Source organism: Tubulanus polymorphus, chromosome 5 (genome assembly GCF_964204645.1).
Source record: "Tubulanus polymorphus chromosome 5, tnTubPoly1.2, whole genome shotgun sequence".
In the NCBI taxonomy this organism is placed as follows: Eukaryota; Metazoa; Nemertea; class Palaeonemertea; order Tubulaniformes; family Tubulanidae; genus Tubulanus; species Tubulanus polymorphus.
The window spans coordinates 13,993,774-14,016,693 of NC_134029.1; the positions used below are offsets into that span (position 1 = coordinate 13,993,774).

Here is a 22,920-nt window from a genome sequence, read left to right on the forward strand (position 1 = left end):
TGCCTTTTCGTCAGGAACTGAGGAAATACAAGTCCGTCAACACACCCAGAATGTCTAAATGGTCAAAATTGGTCAAAACACCAAAACTACCCACAGAGCTGATGACTGATGAAGATATTTGAGTTATAAAACAGGTAAATTTGTTCTACATTTATATCCTGTCTTTATTCTATCTCTTCCATTGTAACATTATCATTCACATTAAAGTGGACTTTTCCGGCAAATTTTCACGTTGTGGCAGTCTAGTGATACCATCAGGTTTGAATACCTACTGAGAGGATGGGATTTCCTGACCTAGGTTAAGTTAGACATAACAAAATAATAATCAAATGTTAGAATTATTAGAATCATTAGCAATTGACAAAAAATAATTATTTTGTTGAAGCTATTAGAAGTTGTTCAGTACCATTAGAAGCCAAAGCATCCGAGCTGACTTCATCAATATCAAAATTTGAATTATCATTATTAAAAATATCAGAAGGCATTGTGGCTGGTGCACGTTCAATCATAAAACTAGACTGTTTGGCATCTAAGTGGCGTTCTATTTCTTCTTTCGTAAGGGGTCCCAAAATTCCAGGAGCATTACCAGCTGGTTCCGCCGTCTTCTTTTCAATAATCTTGACAGGCTTCTTTGTTTCCTTTTTAATCCGTTTACGCGGTGGAGGTCCTGGTATGTTTCCAGATCCGATGTTAAGACCACAATTCAGCTGTTGACCTTGTTCACTCACTGGACCATAGTTCAGATTTTCCAGTAAATTTAGATCACTCGAATTTGGAAATTGAGGAAAAGCATTCTCTTTTTGCTTTTTCGGAAAAAGTCTGTTAGTTCGAGTTTCTCCATCTGAGTCACTAGAATCAGTTGCATCAGAGTCACTTGACGATTCATCGATCTTTTCATACTGAAGCAAACGGTCAAGTAAAAAACTTCGGTCCCTTGCGACGCATAATAATTTACGCTGAACTTTTCGTAGTTCCTCTGCAAAACATTCCTGCTCATGAATAAGGAACTTTAATTTTCGCTTCAAGTTTTTATATTTCTGTTTATAATTCACGGAATCATTTGAGTTCATGGTGGCTGGAATCCTAAAAATAGTATTGAACATTAGACAACAAGATACATTAGATTCTTCCTTAAAAAGGAACGTTTAAAAGGAACTTGGCTGGATTAAACTTTACTTAACCCCTCTGAAATTCCCCCAGGAATACTTATCAATGTCAAGAAAAGACAAAAAATTGGAAGTTTTCATTGGTCATTTGTTTTAATATGTCTTATAACATTGGAGTTTACACGCTTTATCGCAACATGACATGCATACATTGAAATATAGAGGAAATTATGTCTTTGAAAATATTAATTTCTATACTGCTCCTGCCTCGGAATTCGCCTACCTCGGCAAAGATTTTATGGTCCCACGCGATCCCAGGTAAGTGAGTTTTACTGCATATGTCATCACAAATTCTTAATCTTATATTGGTGCAACGCTCATATTCTTTTCATTTATCGCGCTCCATAACCCCTTTATTCTAGGGAACTAATATTGCGAGTATAATGAGATTGTATCTTGAGTGAAAATTCCATTTTCATGATCTAGTACATTGTTGATTAAAATAAAGATGGCAATTGTTAAATTTTCATATAAACGGTCTCATATCTTTATTTGATTGGATATTGATGATGATCTGATGATCACTTCCAGGTACCCTAAAGGACATTGCAACCGAGGACCAATCTAGAATGAAAAGGTTGTTGGTAAATCCTTGCATAGATCGTCGATTCAAAATCGCAGCTTTTTGAATTGTAGTGACCATATTAACCCTTTCGCTGTGCATAACATTGTGGAAAAATCATATGAGTGACACCTACTGTAAGTAGGCCTATGACGTTTGTGAAATGTCATTCACCTATCGACTATTAGCATGAATACACACAGAACAGACAGTGAATACATGCATGTAAGACTATCTAGAGCTATTTTATTTCACTTCTCAACTACTGATGGCGCCTGTGGCTGGTGGCTAAGCTTCGATTTAAAAAAAAAAAATTCTGTAAATTAAACAACCGATCACACAACTATATCCGTACTTCGATTTCCAATTTCAAAATCAAACCCCGTTTCGCTCCCGTCAGGTGTGGTGGGTCTGTAAGGGACACTCAATCAAAAAATCTAACGAAATTTACAAACCAAATAAACAACAGGGACAATACCTATTCTAAGATCGAAAAGCACATTGTCAAACAAAAACAAAGTTTGATAAAATTGCTTGTAAAAACTATAATAATGAATAGTCTTTGCCGTATTAGTTATGATATTATTTTAATAATCATGTCATGACAATCTGTATAAATTATGGTTTGAATGGAATGGGCATTTCAACTAAAACGATAGAAAATTTACCAAACCACCCTGGCCCTTCACCCACTCAACCCTGTCCCATGGGCTATGTGAAGACTTTTGGACGAAAACTGCACTCATATATTCATGTAAGAATATCATAATCTTCAATAAAAACGTAAATGATCACAGTTTAGAACAATTAGAAAATTATTGACTTTTTTTTATAGAAAATACGATACGAAAACTGCACTCATATATTCATGTAAGAATATCATAATCTTCAATAAAAACGTAAATGATCACAGTTTAGAACAATTAGAAAATTATTGACTTTTTTTATAGAAAACACGGGGCGCTGCAATTGCAATCTAAGGTATTTTTTTATTCAAATGGGCACTATTCTAAAAGAGACATTATTGTTGCTCTATAAATTTAATCGAAAACGGGCAAATTTCGCCAAAAATCTAAAAAAAGGCATAAGCAAATTGAATGTGAAGGCACATTTAGTGGCATGATACCAATGAATGGCACTCAAACTCAAACTCACTCCCTGGGCATTAATACTGGGCCTTTCCTAAAATTGGTGCCCTTTTTTCACTGTGCTGTAGTCACTGTATGGCCCTGGATCCGCGCCTGGCACACGCAACAAAAGGGTTACGAGGGCTCAGGGGGTTAGGGTATTAGGTTTAGAGGTCCAAAGGATTAGTGTTAGGATAAGGTTTAGGTTGCATTATAATAGAGTAGTTAAGGGTGAAGCAATATAGGCCCTATAGAAACAAAATTGCAATGCAGTCTCTGTGGCCTTATGGTTAGATCGCTTTGCTTGCATGTTCGAATCCCAATTTTCACAATGAAACTTAGAATTTTAACCAGTGTTTTCATTGATCATTTTAACTGTCAGGTCATTCATGCAGGGTTCATAGTCTTAAGGCTAGGGTAAAAATAAGCACTTTTAAGCACTTTTTTCAAAGTTAAGGTACAGCCTAGAAGAAACTTAACTCCATTTCGGTTTGCGTTTAGTAAACATATCGTTCAAACCGCGTTCTGTAATTCATTTTCGTTTAGTTCTGACCGCTTTTGACACTCGTTAGGGATGAACATCCATTTCATAATAACGCGTTTCACTGTACGCTCATGGGTGCAACGAAACTTTGAACGCTCCTGTTAGGCCTTTATAATGTTACTGCATGTATTTTACCATTTTTACCAAATACAAGAAGTTGCACTCGAAAAGAAGGAAGCTGCTATTAATATGTTCGTGCATTTGATGTGCGCGCGCCGGACGCATTGAATTTGAACCGCGGTAGTAGGGCCTTACTAGTTTCATTTACGTTTCTAATTCGTTTCATCAAAAACAAAAACGCAACGATCTCAGACGAACGCCAGACGCATTGTGAGTTATGTTACTTCTAGGCTGTACCGTAGCACTTTTAACAGGAAAATCGGGCTAGAAATTTTGAATTTCACTATCATCTTATGCAAAATTCACTACCAACTGCAACTTTTTAAGCGAAAGTTGCTGATTTTTGAATTAGTTGGAGTAGGCCTACTGATTTCACCAGCAGCAGGGACACCATGCCCACTTGGGAAGTTGTTTCAAATGCTCAACAATTTAACAATTTCAATATTCAACGCCCCCTGGTGACCATATACAAAAACCAATGACGTTGAAACTCACCAAAATCATAGAACATGTCAGCAGCTACGATTTTGTAAATGATTGTGATAACAAAATATGCCTAATACTAAGTTATTCTACCAATCAACGCCCTCGGTGACCATATGCAAAGCCCAATGACCTTTAAACTCACCATAATTATGGAACACAAAATACCAATATAATAAGGAAATATAAAGTTATTCTACTATTGACCCCTAGTGACCATATAGAATAACTAATGTCCTTGAACTCACCACAATCATAGACCATGTCATGAGCTACAACTTTCCAATCGATTGTGGTAGCAAAATATGCATAGGTACAAATATAACATAGAAATACTAAGTTATTGTATTGTTCAACGCCCCTTGGTGGCCATATACAAAAACCAATGACCTTGAAACTCACCACGATCATAGACCATGTCATGAGCTACAACTTTCCAATTGATTGTGGTAACAAAATTTGCTTAAGTATCAATATAATGTGGAAAAACTTTTTTCCAACTACGAACGAGTTCTGATGACACCAAGATGGCCAAATAATCAAATAATATACCTTGCGTATAAGAGATCCCTTGCCAAAGAATACCCATCACAAATTGCAATGAAAAATGGCAAACCATTAGGAAACTACAGGACTCAGAATTCAGGCCGAAATTGACATTTTTTGGCACAAAAAAGGTCACAGGAACGGTCACAGGCTTACGATCTTGAGTCCGATCGATCCAATTTTTCTCATGCTGATGGGCCCTTGGGGGATACAAATATATATAGGGTAACTCCACGTAAGTTCGAAATACATTTATAGAAATGCGATTTTGATCGGTGGATTCCGTCAATTATTAGCAGTAATCGGCAATTAAGCTTCGATATGTATTTTTCTTTTTTGCCCAAATTTTTGTCAAAATCATTTTTTTGTTGGTTTGAATAGTTAAACGCACTGATATTTTAAGTTTTTTTTTTGCCGACGTAATTTCGGAAGCCGCGGTCACGTAAATTCGGAAACCTAACACATAAGTTCGGAAATGCTCTGTACGCCGATTTACACGCCAGCTTGTATTGAAAACGGGCGATACCATGTTGTTTATGGGGGATATGGGTTATACCAATTTGTTGGTGCGATATAGGCCTCTTCTGCCAGATTATCAGTTTCAACTTGTCAGTTGATCGAAAACCCGCGTTCTGTCGCTTGACTGTGCGATAATAACAATAAATTTTATACCACACTCCACACATGTACATATTCCCTTTTGCCTTTCATTTTCTTATACATGAACTCATCCAGTGGTTTTTTTCCTTCTGCGAAATCAACAAATTCTGCTGGTTGAGACACAGAGCTGTCAATGAACTAATTCACTTAATATTGTAGGCCTATCACATAAACCTACTTCCACATGTTTAGTATGTGCCAATGAATTGAGAACTTGACTGAATTCATTTTTTGCATAATCAGGTTTTGAAACCATTAAATTCGGATCTAAACAAATAATATTGCGTATCAATGTGTATCTCACTGGTGATTTCAGAATGATGTGACCGACTGTTGCTGATAGAAAGTCCTTTACTTCAGTAGCGAGCCATGTGGTAGTTGAGCGCGTGATTGGCACACAGCCAAGAATGAAGAAATCCTGTATAGATGCCGTGTGCATGTGTGTTGTAGAACATAAAAAGATTTATGACAATTAATAATTTATAATTTTTTTATGATTCAGGACGGGAAAAACAGGCGACCTTTAAACATGCGTAAGAAGTAATGCAACACACGCGTCAGCTCATGCGAGCACGTGATCTTAGTGACAGCAGGTTCGAATCCCACAAAAGGAAAATTCATCGCACCCGACGCACATGGTGACAACGATCGAGATAGACCAAAACAAAAATACTGTTACCAATTTTACAAGTCAGAATCCATACATAAGTACCGACTTGGAAGACATACCATAAATACCGACTTGGAAGACGCTACGAACCCTGCTACAGGACTCAGAATTTGGGCCAAAATTGACATTTTTGGGCACTAAAAAGGTCATAGGTCGGCCATCTTGAATCCGATAGACAAATTTTTCTTAAGCTGATGGGCCCTTGGGGGAATCAAATATATACGAAACGTCAAGGTAATTGATCAAAGCGTCTTCAAAATTTCCCTCAAAAATATGTAAAAGGTGCTGATTTTTGCGAACAACAATGGCTGCCAGTCGGCCATCTTGATTTTGACAGGGCCAGTTTTTGGGCTGAAGGTGTGTCTAGAGTAGATACGTGTGTAACCTAAATATCAAGACATTACATTGAAGCGTCTTAAAAACTTGGACCACTCTTCCTTTTTGACTCTTATCTTTGGCTATTGAATACATGTCTAGGATACAGGATTCGCAAAGGCTCCCAGGTGCCACCAGAAAAGCCCAGATAGCTCTTAAATTGCATCAAATTTAGAAAATATACTTTCTATTGACTTCAGTCCACAATTAATTCCTTGATTCACAAACTAACAAAGGTACGTTTTGAAATAATCCAATTTTATCTATGTTTCGTGCGATTAATCAACATTATTTTGAGAAATTAATTAATTTATCCACAAATTTCGCCATTGGCCGCCATTTCTGTGTATTGCATACATGTGGCATGATAGACAAGGTGACCTACAAGGATTTATATACAACTTTCAAAACGAAACAACAATTTTTATTTTTGATAGTTTTTCAACTTATATTTCAAATCTTTGTGTTTTCCATTAGAAATAATTAAAAAATAAATTCTGGTTGAAGAAAAATGTGTTGATTTCTTAATTTTTTTGAATTTCGTCGTTTCATTTCGTTAGTTTGTGTTGTGGTCCTCGCCTCAGTCCACAGGTGCCAGCACCCTCCACACGTTTTCAAAATGGCCGCTGTTGAATCGACAAAAATTTACTCTCACTTTACGGCCAATTTGCACATGGATTAAGATCGTCAGGTGAGGTGTTATATATATCAAACAAAAAACGAATCTGTCGTGCGTTGATTACCACAAAAATTAGACAGATATCTTAAGAGACAATGAAATGCCAGGCAAATTACTCATGAGTCAAATTGACTCACGAAAATTTCATTGAAAAATGACCTTTTCATATTCCTGGCTGTGGTTTGTCAAAATATCCGATCGTGAAACCAAACCACAGCCAGGTTACTGACTAGACGGCTAGGTACAAGACTACCCGGCAGGTAAACGTCACACCTCCAGACGCTCTTAGAGTGCCCTCATTCACCAAAATATGCCCTAACTTTACCTGCTCCCCCTTCTTAATTAAACCCTAGATCCGCCCCTGCTAACATTGGTGTATAAGCCCATCTGATAAAACAAAGGGTCAAAGCTTACCACCAACGATTAGGTAACTAACGTAAGATTTTAGGTTTTCCGATATGCTATCTGGTTTGAATCCCTGCCGAGGGAGGACGAGTAGGCCCTCGTGCTGTGGGACATCACTGCCTTAGATGTGTAATATTTTTCGTCCATATTATACCATGGAAATGGTTGGAATGAAGGCTCAATAAATTCGTAATTGGGTGAATTGTATCGTATTGTATGGACGACCTCAGAGGACATTCGAGATATGAGATATAACATACGAGATATGAGATGCAACATACGAAATACGCCATATGATATACGAGATACGACTGAGCTCAGACCACTATTCCAAAATCTTCTATATCCTATAGTAAAAACAAGAAATTCAAGAGTTTAGTTCATATATAAGCACGTAAATTCAGGGGAAATCCTGCTTATGGCTCATAGGCCACCCAGCAAACACTCGACCAAAATATTACGTCTTGAGGACATCAAAATATCGATGTCAACAGGAATGACGTAATTATGATGTCGAAATGATTACAAAAATTATTTGTCTGAAATAAAACATTTAGAAGACGTCGAATTAATGACATAGCTATTGACGGGCACTGATATTCAGAAATTACATCGTGTCGACGTAATTCAGCGATGTATTCTAGACGAAGAAACTAATATCAAAACAAAACTGTATACTATTAAATTTCCATCTGTTCCGTACCTGTTGATGCTGGGGATTAATTGGATTGGTAATTCTGATAATTAGATAGTAAACAAAAAATGAAACAAGAAAATTAATTTTAGAAAATTATTTGACGCCTGAGAAAAAAGTGTAGAATTTCTGGGCTAAGCTAATGTGGAATTGCAAATTTGAAATCGAAGTTTTAAGAAATTTGGGGAATGATGAGATTTGGCGATCTGTAGATGATACAGGTCTTCGACTCTAGTAGTGGTTTAAATTTTTTTATTGAAAATTCTCAATAATTGATCGCGAACTTGCGACCGACTTCATTTATTTATGCCTCTAAGCTGGTCTGCAACTTCATTGCCTCCATGGATGAAGAAAGAGCTCTTCTGATGTCTGCTTCATCATGACTCCGAGCATATCGTGTGGCCTAGCCAGCCGGCCCGGTCCCCGGGTTTGGCTGTCACTCGATATCCTAGAGTCTTGAGTCTGGGTGGGTTGAAGTAGACATTGTCATTTAAAATAACATGCTTATGTTGTTCTGTATGAATAACCCGTGTGTCATGTATGTTGTATTAATTTATTTTAAAATTTGTATTTATTGAATTTGGGAATTTTATCCCGGAATTTCAATGTAATAAGGATCAATAAAGAATTGAATTGAATTGTCACCTAATACACATGCCATCAGAGGACACGGAGCCGTATATGACAGCTATGCTATTATAAATTGCTAATCTCACGAAACTTGCATACTCCTAATATCAAACATATTTTCACAAACGATTGAATATTGAAAGAATATTGAAATTATATGTTTACACATTTTCATATTGACCGCTTGTAGCCGCTGATGAAATTCACGCCGGCCCTACACACATCGTAGATAGCTTCGTCTTTCCACCGGCATGCCCACGTCAGGGTCTGACTTTTATATCAGACTTCTGCATCGTGTATACATCCGCCATTTAACCGAATAATCCGATTTACTTATCATTTCTATTTATGCCTGCCGCTTCTGATATAATCATACATCCTTTACTATTACAATACGACTTCTAATGATATTTAATGCAATATAACATTTCGACGTTCAAATATAGGTCATTATATAATCACAGGAAGCCATTCTACATCTATGTCAATAATATTTTGCCAGATAGCTTGTTTGTGTACACATAAACCTGTGACGTTTTGCACATCGATTTACGGCTGTCGTTTGTAAAATGACGCTGAATGGTTAGCATTGTTTAGGTTTCATAATGGTAACGTTTTATAAGGCATCAAAAAATATCTCGGGCGGTGATGGGACTCGAACCTATTGGATGTTCTATCGATCGTAAATGTACACACTGCCGCGTTTCGTGATTACATAATCGCGCAGCGAGGAGATTCTAGAGTCACCGCGTGCTGTAAAACCTACTTTTCTGCGTTACTGCTATTCTGTGGCTGAAATGGATGACACCGACAAATCGAAGGTAAGTCATCGGTCTGAGATAAACATGTTGTGAAACCCATAAACTTCTGTCACGCGTGTTAAGTGTGGACACTTAACCGAGAAGTCCCGGCGCGATGGCGGGCTTTCCGGCCATCTATTCTACAATACATAGCAGCCAGCTACCTACAACTACTGCAACGAGGACTCAGTCCATGACGTTGCTATTGTCGCGCATCCATGCGAAAGTGCGCATAGGTCTATATAAGTATGGAAGTGGTTATTTTACCGGATCCGGTTACCGACTTATAAAAGATATTTAGCCGGATCCATAGGCCTATATTATAATATAAATTAATAAAAGTAACAATAAAATCATTATATTGGGTTTAGGGTAAGGGTTTCGATAGGGTTAGTGTCAAGAGGGTGAGAAGAGGGTCCAGAGGGTTAGGGTCCTTTTTAAAAAATCTAAAATGAAATATAAAAACTATATTAATCAGCTTGATGACAAATTGCTGGTCAAACGAGTTTAATACAATTGAATTCATACCGCAGAGTATGATTTACACCGGACTTGGTACCAGTTTCTGTTCACACACATAGATTTAGTCCGGTCAAACATTTGGACCAGACCTGGTTAGACCGGTCTAAAATGGACCAGATCAGAATTTTTCCCGTGGTCTAAATAATTTCGTCTGAACGCGCCTATAGGCTAATAAGGGAAATATTGACAGGTTTTGACTTATCTTGATATTTGATGCATCTCTGCGCGGAATAAGGATTACCAAGTTATTCATCGACCCCACCAGGGGGAGTTAAATATTAAATTAGGGGCCTATTCACTATTTGTCTATTTATATTGGTTCCCTAGGCATATTTTCAAACCATTATCAACTGAAAATTGTAGCACATGATGTGTTCTGTTTATTGTGTTATGTTTCGAGGCAATTGATGTTTAAATTGTTGGATTTTCAAGCATTTCACCAAGCCCGTATGGAGTCCCTGTGCCCCAAGTATTGCGTTTAGGTAGGCCCTAAAGTCATTTAGATAGCTGTTGCTAAGCTTTTTCGTAGTAAGCTTATTTCTGCTTGTAGTGAGCCCAAGGTATCGATCGATGGCGTTACATAGATACGCAAGTTAGAAAATATGTTGAAGATGTTGAAGTTGATGTTAACTTTTCCTCCACTAATAATGAAAACACTCAATCGCAGAGTTTATCTGAGCCAGAAACTATTGCTGAGGAGGATCAAGATGCTGGACCTCATATTAATTATAGTGACTCGGATTCTGATATATCTGATTCAGATCATGAAAACGAATATTATAGCTTCAGTGATGGGAGCTCTGACGACAACGCTGTAGATATTGGATTCAAGGAGCAACTTGGTAAATGGGCAGTAGAAAGCAAATGTACTTAGGCCGCATTAAATAAACTACTTTCCATTCTTCGCGCACATGGGCATGATTTGCCCAAGGATAGCAGAACATTATTAAAACGTGCACGGGAAGTTCACTCCCAAAAGCTGTATAGTGGTGATTATATGTACATTGGTATTGAAGTAGGAATAGCTCACTGCTTGGCTCTTAACCCAGAATATTGTCATCAAAATGATGCGATTGAAATTACCATAAATATAGATGGTTTGCCATTATTCAAATCCAGAAAAACACAATTTTGGCCGATATAAGCATATTTTGGTAACTCGATGGTATTTATTGTGGCCTTATTTGCTGGTGAGAATAAACCAAATGATGTGGATGGGTATCTCAAGGATTTTATTGCTGAATATATTTATTCAGAAAATGAAGGGGTCAATTATGGCGAAAAGAACTTTGCTTTTAGTGTACGAGCAATAGTTTGTGATGCACCTTCCAGATCATATGTAAAATGTATCATCGGTCACAATGGATATTATTCATGCGAAAGATGCAAAATCCGTGGAAATTGGGAGCGGAGATTAGTATTTAACAGCATGGAGATGCATGAATTAAGAACTGATGAAAAATTTAGCAGGCATCAGTACAATGTTCATCAAACAGGAAAGTCTCCATTTATAGACGCTGATATTCAGTGCATTACCAAGTTTCCTCTTGATTATATGCACCTCGTGTGTCACGGTGTTGTGAAACATTTCATATCATTTTTGAAGTCAGGTCCAAGAATTTGTAAATTATCAAATCTGCAAATTCAACAAATTTCAATAGTTTTGAACACTTTAAAAGGAAAACTACCTACTGTGTTTGCCCGACAACCAAGGGACCTTAAGTCATTTAGATAGATGGAAGGCCACTGAATGAAGGCAATTTGTTTTGTACACAGGATCTATTGCATTGAGAGATGTTTTGTCAGAAGAACAATAATAACATTTTCTCTCCCTTAACATTGCTATGCTAATAATGTTAAATCCTTCTGAGGAAGAGCGAAATAGGTTGTTACCATATGCATAAGAACTTTTGAAAAATTTTTTAAAAAAAGCTCCGGTATTTTTTGGGAGTACTTTTTGCACTTTACAATGTTCATGGTCTATTGCATCTGCGTGAAGATGCTGAATACTTCCGTTGTTCCCTGGATGAAGTATCCGGCATTCCGTTTGAGAACATTTTGCATGTTTTAAAGGGATTGATTAGAAAATCACAGTCTCCCTTAGTACAGGCTGTGAAAAGGAGTGAAGAATTTAAAAGACACAAGGCTCTTATGCATGAGAAAAAAGCTATGAGGACAAGGATTGCAAATGACGATAAAGACAGTGTTTTCCTATTAAATGACTCTGAATTTGGTATTGTTCGTGATGAAAATTGTGTTTGTGACATTATAAGAGTAACAAACATGCAAAGCTTTGACGAAGAGCCATGTGATTCTCGAATTCTCAAGATATTCTATATAAATAACATTGAAGCTACACGAAAAGCAGCAAGAAGATTGATATGTAAAGAAAATCTCCGGCATAAATCTATATGCTTGCCTGTACCAGAAGGTGGACATGTGATTTTTCCACTTCTACATGTATTTAGTTAGAAATTATAAGCACTACTTTCTTCACAGCACCACTTAATTAGTATGTCAATGATTGTTTAGTTAAATTATTGGTGAAAGAAATTGACTGTATTTGAATCCGATATGTGACAGCCGATTGTGATCTCATCTAGCCTAATTGGATCTTAATATGAAACAATTCTTAAATTGGCGAACCCCATAACAGACAGTAGAGATAGCAAGCTCCAACTAATGCTCTAATGTATCAAAGGTAAAATAATAGGCTTGCAAAATATATCGTATTGATTTGTTACAAAGGTCCTTCGCTTTGAGTGAGAACACCTGAAAACTTATTTAGTTTCATATTGTTCTAAAATAACCGAACATATATGAGGTATCCTACCTGTCATTAAAAGGCATGGTAAGTTACATGATTGTAGTAACCTCACTTTTGTCATCCAAGTCACTTGGGTAAGACGATAAAACTTATGTTTGTACTAAAATTAGAAGTTTTGATGTTTGGTATTTTTGCTTTGGGTGTACGCTGTGTGGAATGAAGACAAAAAAGAACATGGTGGAACAGTGCCGAAAGCATGGATTGTAGGTAAAAACTTGTTTTGGCCACCGGGAGCTAATTCTGAGAAATATATCGACAAGATTCCAAATGATAATTGGAAGAAGTTCCCTATTGTGAAGATCAAAGTGAAAAGAGGTAGGTTGTAAATATTTGTACAATTTAACTGTTCCATTATTATCCTTTTTTGGTCAACCATTGTGAGACTTGAATGTTAGTTGTCTGCCAATGTTAAACCACGGCCAAAATTTACTGGATGGAGTGATTGTGGTCCTTTACTTGGAATTTTTGCTTGTGTGATCGCTTGGTCCGGTCTAAACTGCAACGGGCCAAATTACATTTAAGCTATGTGAGCAATAGATGGCCTTGTACTAGCACACATGGGCAGGCTATTGAGTTCAATTTGCATCCATCCATCCCTCCATAGAGAGAATCTAGTTTTTTCAAAGATGGCTTGAAATTAACTTAAATGCTTGAAATTTTAAACGTATCAGAGGGGATTTTTGACCAGTCGATTGTTACACAGTCACTGGCTATCTTAATTTCATCAATTCGCGTTCATATCTGGAGAAGGTTTTTTAGGAAATAAAAACAGGTTTTAACTTTCTCCAAGAGCCTAACTCCAGGTCGCTCTAAGATCCGATGATCGGGGCAGCTCTTATACGACCTGAGTTAGGCTTTATATAGTCTTGGATATTTGACAGTTGTTAGCACTGTCATAGCCTACAAATCTACACACATGGAATGTAGGTTACTCGGGGAATTGTTCTCACCACCTAGGGAGAGTTAACCCTTTCAGTGCGTCTACACCGCAGTGCAGTGTATTGATTTAATGAGTAATTACTAATTATCTCTCTTGAAAGATGGCAGCACCTGTCAAACATAGTGAAATATTAGTAACTAACGATATACCGCACCAGGGTGTAGACGTGTATAGTGCTATTCCCGTTATTCAACACACTAGGGTAAAACTTTTCAGAATTTTCAAATTATCTTCAGCACTATAGGGTATTAACTAGCCAGCACTGAAAGGGTTAAGGCTGCTAGAACACAGCTTAGCTATATCTGCTGACAGATCACCTGTTAAGTTTTGGCCTTTTGGGCAGTGATGATAAATAAAAAATGATGTCTGCTATAATTTTCATACTGAGTAGACACCGGTGGGTCATCCTCGCTTGCCACGGTTTGATTGCCTCCCGCCAAAGTTCACGCTTACACAAACCTTGACCACTGTTCCTTCATTTGTCTATTAAGTTGCCTGATATTTTTTGGGCAAACTGGTTGCCGCTGAGCGGGCACCAGTCTATGTAAAATCAAATGTGTTGTATTGATAAGAGCAAATCTGCCAGTGAAAAACAATGCATCTGATTGGCTTAGCATAGGTGTAATAGACGAATGAAGGACTGCGGCCAGGGTTTGTGTTGACGTGAGGTTCCGTCTGACCCTCTCTATAGTAAACACCTCCAATAGTGAAGATTTTTTGCTCAGACCCAAAGGCGTTCACTATAGAGGTTTTACTGAATTTGTTTTATGTTTGCTTTCTGGTATCCCAGTAATGAAGTATGTTTTGCTGTGGTCCAACGAATCTAACCAAAATGAAACCACATTCGTGCCTGTATGGAACTGGCTTGGGCTTTATGGTATTGGATACATCTATAGTTTAATTCATGCAGATGAAGCCCCTGAAGAAAATGAAGAAGCTGAGGAGGATCACTCGGACAAGGACGATAGGTGTAAGTACTAACTATATGGTTGCAATTCAACAGTTGTGAGTTACATTCAACTCTGAACTCAGGATCCAGTTCCATAGTTGTGATTTAGAGTTAACTCTGAGTTCATTTTCAATGAGTTAACTCTGATTCAAATCTTAACTCACAACTGTGGAACTGGATCTAGAGCTATAATTTTGAGTGTTGGTAATTTGTTGCAGTACACAAATTTGTTGAGATAGAGATCACGAGCAGTACTTTCTTGTGTTTGAGCTCGTCTTTCTTTTCACCCAATCATTAATTCATGCTTCGATACGTTTCAGCTGGTATTTGTCTACCACCTCCACCTAAATTGAAAAGGACGTCAAATCTATTTAAAGCTTCAGCCCTTCCTAAACAGATTCCAAAAGCTGGTAAGTCGTCAGGAGTTTTACCAGACCAGAAAAAAAAGGGTCAGATTTCGACAATATTTTCCGTCGAAAGGATACATCAGACTATTGTGCTAAGCGATCACCTTCGCCTAACATCCCGGATCTATCTCTGAAATCACCTACACAACCCACAGGCAGGTTTCCATTGGAAGCAAGTCGTAAGTAGTATAATTTTACATTCTCTACTAAAGTCTATTTCAAATGCTTACAGAATCGAAAAAAATATTTGTTGATGAAGAATTATTTTCAATTTTTCTTATCGGGGCTCATCCAATGTTAATTATCACACAAGCATATCATTAGATTTCATTAATAACTGAGTAAATATACATATTTACCTAGTATTTGAATTTTGGGGGATAGAGTAACCCTAAGAAGGGCAGTTACCTAAAGTCTAAAATCAATATAATGATTCTTGTTTTATGCACTAACAAGAGCTCTGTTAGGCCTATAATAAAATGTTTGTCAGTCCAAAGTGAAGGATTTTACATCAAATTTCTATTAGATATAACAATAATATTTGCAAAATAGGCACTTTTCCAAATTTTCCGGGCCCTGCCCTCGTTATGTACGGCCCTGATACTACAGTACTTGTACACCAAAATTGAAAAGGAAATCAAATCTATTTAAAAGCTCCAGCCCTTCAGAAACAGATTCCAATAGCTGGTACGTCGTCAGGAGTTTTACCAGACCAGAAAAGAAAAGCGTCCGATTTCGGCAATATTTTCCGTCGAAAGGATACAGCAGACTATTGTGCTAAGCGATCACCTTCGCCTAACATCCCGGATTTATCTCTGAAATCACCTACACAACCCACAGACAGGTTTCCATTGGAAGAGAGTCGTAAGTAGTCACTTTTTAACATTCTCCATTTAAAGGGGAACTGCAGTGAAAAAATTTTAATATCTATATGCATTTGAAACCTCAATAAATACACTTTCGCGAAAACAGAAAAACATTTTATCTAATAGTTTTGCCAAAAAAGAGAGTAGAGTTTTTGTAGAGTCCCTGGCCACCGCCATTTTCTCCGCGTAGCAGACCCTTTTTCTCAGCTGTGACGTATCCGGCCCACTGTGATTCATGTTAGGTCTACTGCTGTTATTCATGTGTTTTCATCACTTGAAGTCCAACATCAGTTCTAAAATGCAGCATTATGCTGCATCAGCAATTATTTGGATATGTCTCACATAGTGGGTGGATAAATAAAATCAGAAACCGCACTCGCAGCCCAGCAGGAGTGTTTTGATCGGATCTTCTATGAGTGTACCTATTTGTGTACACACTGCCGTCAGTGTTTACATGCCTCGCTTTGGAGGTTAAATATGGCGGCTCTCATCCGCCGTAAATTCTACCAATAACAGTATTAAAATTGCTATGTATGGGTTAATGGTGAAACATAGAAAAACACATATAAATTTTATATGCAAATATAAATTTCATATTGATTTTTCCGAATTGAATGGATTCCAGATAGTCCGGTACCGGTTTAGGGTCTACTTTATTAAAAAAGATATTTTGACCCCTCCTTCCAAGCTTTCCACTGCATCCATAATTTATCAACAAGCAACCTGTTAAACAGTGCAGCAATTATAATTTTCTAGGATTCCAGCGTAAAGTGTTGCATCTTTTGACTGACATAAAAGATAAACTCGACTCTAAAGAATTTGAAAATGTAGCACCACTCGACTGCTGTGAAGATCTCAAACATTTAAAAGCTCTTGAAACAGATTTAGCTGATGGTGTGAAAAAAGATGAATAGGTATATATGTTTTGTTAATACTATATATTACAGTGTTACTTAAGAAGATCGGAGTTTAATCATGGAAAGATATAGGAAAAGTGACTTGAATACGGGTTCTTCTTTGTCTCTTAATTACAATTCATATTTATTTGGTGTACATGCCCCTATTTATCGTGATGGAATGCTCAAAACAGTCAGAGATTTTCTTTGCTCACGCCTGCCTTATTTTTACATAAAAAGATGTAGTGCCACTGACTAAGTAAACAAACAGAGTTAATTCGAAATTTTTCCCACAAAAACAGAGAAAGCTTCAGAAAAGCCTTGTCCAATACAAAGTAAGCCTGTTACTCATAAGAATTTTGTGTAACATCTGTGTTATCGACCCGTATCTACAAAAAACGTGAATTTCATTTTTTATGTAACTGCAGTCTTAGAAATATAAAACACAATTTTTAATTTTTTAGGTGGTTAAGCTCAAGGCTATTGGTGGTGCAAGCTCTGCCGATTTTTTGAGACGTGCGATGTCTAGGTAAATAAATTTCAACCTAATTAGCCTGTACATTGGCTAATTAGGTTGATTTTTATGATCAATAAAATGTTGCGATTGGTCAACTTTGTCCTCGAAAAAAATTTATCTTAGACATTTCAGCTTGATATGAGTGTGAATGAAATTTGTTCGCAATGACTCTACATTAATCTAACTCTATTCAGTGTATTACTGCAGTGTTGGAGGTCGTAAGGGGTCTAATGTCCGTTATACTCAAAGCTTTGGCTAAACTTGGTATTTGGGTACTTAGTATCCCATATTTTTCTACATATCTAATACATGTACATGTGTTGGCCCCTCGGTGGTGCTCCTAAAAAATAACCATATTTATTGAACTGATAGATTTATTTCAACGAAACTTCCTACTTCATTGTATGGCCATTCAAATCAGCAATGCAGATAACCCATTATCGCTGATTAGCAGTTACTTATTAGTGTCTTCCAATGTGTCTTCCAAGATCTGGAGTAGGGTTCTGCAATCCTCAATTCAATGTTGAAATAAGAAAAACATGTTTCATTCTTAAAATGCATACCTGGAATAGTAGAACTCATTTTTGAGAAGGCTAAGTTGAAATAACCAATAAGCAAATTGCTTGAAATTTGCATACCCGGTATTTGCAAAATATTTCTCTATTCTCATCTTACTTTTTGCAGATATTGCTGTACGTCTTTATGGAACCACAGAGTTTGCCATAAGGAAATTACCTAAGAAATGCTTTTGATCGGAAGGGGGGTATTCGTCGAAATTCAGTCCAGGAATCGGAGAATTCATTTTCTGATGACTATTAAAGATGAGGCAACAAAATGATTTTATATTATTGTATTTTAGTACAATATTATATGCATACACCATTAGTTTATCTAAAAAAGCTGTGAAGCAATTGGAGCCAAAAGGGCAAGCGGTTAATTTGTATATTTTCAATATTTTATACATAGTTACCCTACAGTGATGGGAAGATTTAAGCTATTCTCACAAAGGTTATGAAGTTATGAGATATGTATGGGCGACAATTCCCTTCAAAAATAGAATGTTTTGTTTCACATAGCGTAAAAGAGAATTTCGCGCTGTGTAGACATTTTCGCGCTGCGAAGACATTTCCGCGGCGCAAAGTCATGCGCCAAAATGTCAGTAGATGGCACCACGTACATGCAATTGATGGCACCATGGAAAACCTGGCAATGATATGATTTGATTCGATACTGTATAATCATGTATGAAAGCTCCATTTCATAGTAGATTCGGAATTTGATTTAGGTTATACTTCAAAGCAAGGTTTATGAAATGGGGACTGCATGACTAAATCATTTAGAGTATGTTGATTGAGAGATCATTATCCTGACTCGAAATATATACATGAATTTCTTTTTTCAAACATCTAAAATCTAATTCAGGATAATGAATGTAATATATTAATATCTTTGTATCTGTATTACACGGTAAGATTAGAATGTGAAATGGTGCATCTATTACAGGTTTCCCCAGACGTCATTGAAAATTTCGTGCAAATTTTTAACCGAAACTTCAAAACAGCTAAAATGATAACGATGTTGTAAAGATAAAAGAAATTGAATTGAACATTTTTTTTTCCGGGTTTCCAAGATGACGTCATTAACTTGTACGTGGCGCCATCTGCTGACATTTCAGCGCATGATTTCACGGCGCGAATATATCTACGGGGCGCGGAATTGTCTTTTACGCTACATGAAAAAAATATAGTCTTTTTGAAGGGAATTGTCGCCCATAGATATGAAGTCAGTTAATCTATTAGTATATCCTACGAGCAATCATCTCAAGATGATTGCTCGTAGGTATATCTGAAATGAGAAGCTGTGACGCTATTTGAGCCAAAAGGGCTAGCTGTTAATTTTTTCATTTTTAGATTTAATCTTTTATTTTTATACGTAGTGATGGGAAGATTTAAGCTATTCTCACAAGGGTTCTAGAACAATTCACCCCGGACAATTATCTTAGGAAGTTTCCATAAGGGAAGTTTTTTGGGGTAATATTCCGGGGGATTTCCGTAGGGGAGTTTTCTATGCGGTAATTTTCAAGTGGGGAGAATTTGTTGGGGACAATTGTCATAGGGGCAATTTTACTGGGAGGTTATTTGACTGGGGGTAATTGTCTGGGGCAAATTGACAGGGGGGGGGGGGGTGATTGTCCAGGGGGCAATAGACTGGGGGAAATTGTCCGTGGGAATTGTCCTGATACCCTCACAAGAGTTAGTTTATCTGAAGTTATAAGATATGAAGTCAGTTTATCTGTTAGTATACCTGAAATGAGCTAGGCTGTGAAGCAATTTGAGCTGCAAGGGCTAGCTGTTAATGTGTTTATTTTTAGATTTGATATTTCATACGTACAGTGATGGGAAGATTAAACTATTCTCAAAAGAATTAGTTTCACAGTATTCAATAAAACAATGCTGATAATTTGAAAATTTTAAATTTATATTTTCATTCAGCTTATCATGAATGACTTGAGTTATTGACAAATAAAAATCATTTTGCATTGATTTGAATTCTGCCAATTTAATGTTGTTTATATGATGGATTGGTCAAAAAGTAATTGTTGTAGTTGTTACAAAATTATTTCATTTTACAGTCAACCCCCGATATACCGCCTACATCGGTGCAGAACGATTTTGGCGGTATATCGGGGGTGTTTTACTTTGTATTTGTATAGTGATGTACATTGAGAAATCCTGGCGGTAGGCGGGGATGGTGCTATATGGGAGGCCGGTATATCGGGGGTTGACTGTACATGTAATTCATTAACATTTGGTCTGTTTGAAAGAATCTGTATCACATTTTGGCCATATGGATGGTGTAGCAGGGTTCTCCAGTCTAACGCTCATGAGAAGATTTTGATGGACGTCCACAAGACATTATTTAACTACGTCATTAAGTGTTACATATATGCTCAACTGAAGACTTGATTTCAATGTCTTGGTAAGATGTATTGATGATGTCATCTAGGATTGATCTCGGAAAAGACGTCGTTAGTACATCATTCGTACCATCTTGCAGACATTTTGTGTAGAACGTCTACAAGACATTTTTAAACTACGTAATTAAGTGTTACAAATATGCTCAACTGAAGACTTGATTTCCATGTCTTGGTAAGACGTTTTGGTGATGTCTTCAAAATGTATGAGTGTTTGCTGGGCAGCATCTTAGCTACGCATTGAAGTGGTTTTCGCCCCCACATACCCAACCTAACTTTTGAAATAATCAAACCTTTAGAAAGGATGGGTATCCCAGTACAGGTATGCCAGTAGGCCTACATCCGAGCCCAATATCTAAGGGAATCCCCCACCGTGTTTGGTACCCTTAATCCAAGCAAAAAAAGTCCAGGGAATCCCTTATTTCATCCTCAATCTGTCTCTCAGGATCAATGGATTTCATACATATAGGCCTAACCGAAATTCGTGCTACTAACCTAAGGCGTTTTTACGAGCATCCGATTTTTGCGATCGATCGTAGGAACACATTTACGAGCACCGATTTTTGCGATCGATTTCACGATCAGCGTTTTTACGAACACGATTTTCCGATCGATTTTTTAAATCGACCAACTCGCTCGGCGAGCGATTTGGCAATTTGATTTCCAAGATGGCGGCACCGGGTGGTTCATAACGATACAATTTTTTCTCAACGTCGCCATATTTATGTCATGTGATGAGCCAAATCCATCGTCATTTTTACGAACGTTCGATTCGATCGCACGATCGAAGCAAATCGTTCACGAAATCGATCGCAAAAATCAGATGCTCGTAAAAACGCCTCTAATTGTGGTCTGATGCCTGACTTATTTACAGTCCAGGTGTCCGTCCGCTAGCGCCACCTCAGTGTATGTTTTTTCAATAGCCTATTTACTGTAGGCCTATATAAATCGTTTAATACGGTGACGCGTACAGTCATCATCAATTATACGAAAACCAACATAGGCCTATCTCGTAGGCCTATGTTATATCTCATATCTCGAATGTCATCTGAGGGCTTCCATATATGGATTATGGATAAGTATTGTAGTATCGTTATCATTAAGGCAATAAATACATTGCAATTGAATTGAAACTCAATCACCAGACATCGGACGTCCAGTAGGCCCATCCTAAGGCCTATTAGGCCTAATATTACCATATCTCATTAACCAACTAACTCATCTGCACCCATTCACCCAATTTTTAATTAATATTACAGAGGTTTCACTCACCTGGAGGCACCTAGGAGTCGTCAGCGGAACACAAAGCCTCTGCTCTCTGGCGACGCGGCCGACAGTTGTTCGGTCCGATACATATTCCGGATCCGTGGTTGCTACCTGTCATACATGTGGGTTTATGTACATGCACATGCGGAAAGCCTTCTTCGAACCACATAGGCCTAAGCTACTAAGTTACAATTCTTTTGTTGAAGGACAAGGTAGGCTCTTAATGCTTTTCTTTGCGTGCCTTCTGAAGGCCTATATAGGGTCGTCGCCTCACCACCAAAGGCTGAACAACAAAACACGGCGGTGTGTAGCGTAGGGCCTAAAGTATAGTAATTTAGTAATTTAGTAGGCCTAATGTCTATTTATTAATTGATGAGACCTGTTTTTCTTGGATATTTTGCTTACTTTTTGGGGTTCATACCTCATTTATGTCTTAACAGAATGCCAAAAATCGCGGACAACAACTAAATATCCGATATATTTCCAGTTCTGTACCAATTAGATGGATTGGCAAAAAGACTCCTTAAGTCCAGTTGAATGAGAGAGAAAATCCTCCATTTTGTCAAATTTCTTGGATTTGAACATTGTTACCATGCCTACGCCACCCTGATTTAGTTGTTGAGACCCCACAAGAAAAATAACTTCATTTCGTAGGCATGGTGACAATGTAAAAATTCAAGAAATTTGACAAAATGGAGGATTTTCTCTCTAATTCAATTGGACTTAAGGAGTCTTTTTGCCAATCCATCTAATTGGTACAGAACTGGAAATATATCGGATATTCAGTTGTTGTCCGCGATTTTTGGCATTCTGTTAAGACATAAATGAGGTATGAACCCCAAAAAGTAAGCAAAATATCCCAGAAAAACAGGTCTCATCAATTAATAAATAGACATTAGTATAATAATAGTCAGAAACACTTTCCAAAAACGGCTTATTCTGCCAATTTCGGCGTTTGATATAATGATATTTAATTTTTTCCACGAAATTACTATAGACACCTATGGTAATCATTTTTTACAAAAAATATTAGATTTTAATTTTTCCTAAACCTCTTCATGACCCCTTTCTTTAAAGTTAGTTACATTTTATGAAAGGTGAATTTAGAGTTCTATTTTACCCATTTCTCATCGAACGAATCCTGTTTTTTCAAGGTGTCAAAGATTATATGAATGTGCTGTCAAATATGAACAGACAAAAATAGTCCAACAAGGTAAATTTTTATTTTTGATTGTCCACGATCTTTTTGGGATATTTCGCTTAATTTTGAGTGTGCATACCTCAAATAGGTCTTA

At 37.2% G+C, this 22,920-nt stretch overlaps 1 protein-coding gene across 4 annotated transcripts; it reads right to left on the bottom strand.

The window, feature by feature from the left end:
• Window positions 1-139: 139 nt before the first annotated feature.
• Window positions 140-21,758, bottom strand: LOC141905830 (uncharacterized). 4 transcript variants are annotated; one of them, XM_074794883.1, is made up of 4 exons: window positions 21,632-21,710; window positions 7,598-7,684; window positions 407-1,083; window positions 140-294 (listed from the first exon to the last, which is right to left on the bottom strand). In XM_074794883.1, the coding sequence occupies exons 3-4, from the start codon at window positions 1,068-1,070 to the stop codon at window positions 269-271; spliced, it is 690 nt and encodes a 229-aa protein (XP_074650984.1). In that variant the 5' UTR covers window positions 1,071-1,083; window positions 7,598-7,684; window positions 21,632-21,710; the 3' UTR covers window positions 140-268. The 4 variants fall into 4 exon arrangements, with proteins under 4 accessions (XP_074650984.1, XP_074650981.1, XP_074650982.1 ...); XM_074794880.1 differs by having other exon boundaries at window positions 140-1,083; XM_074794881.1 differs by having other exon boundaries at window positions 140-1,083; window positions 7,619-7,684; window positions 21,632-21,702.
• Window positions 21,759-22,920: the final 1,162 nt, after the last annotated feature.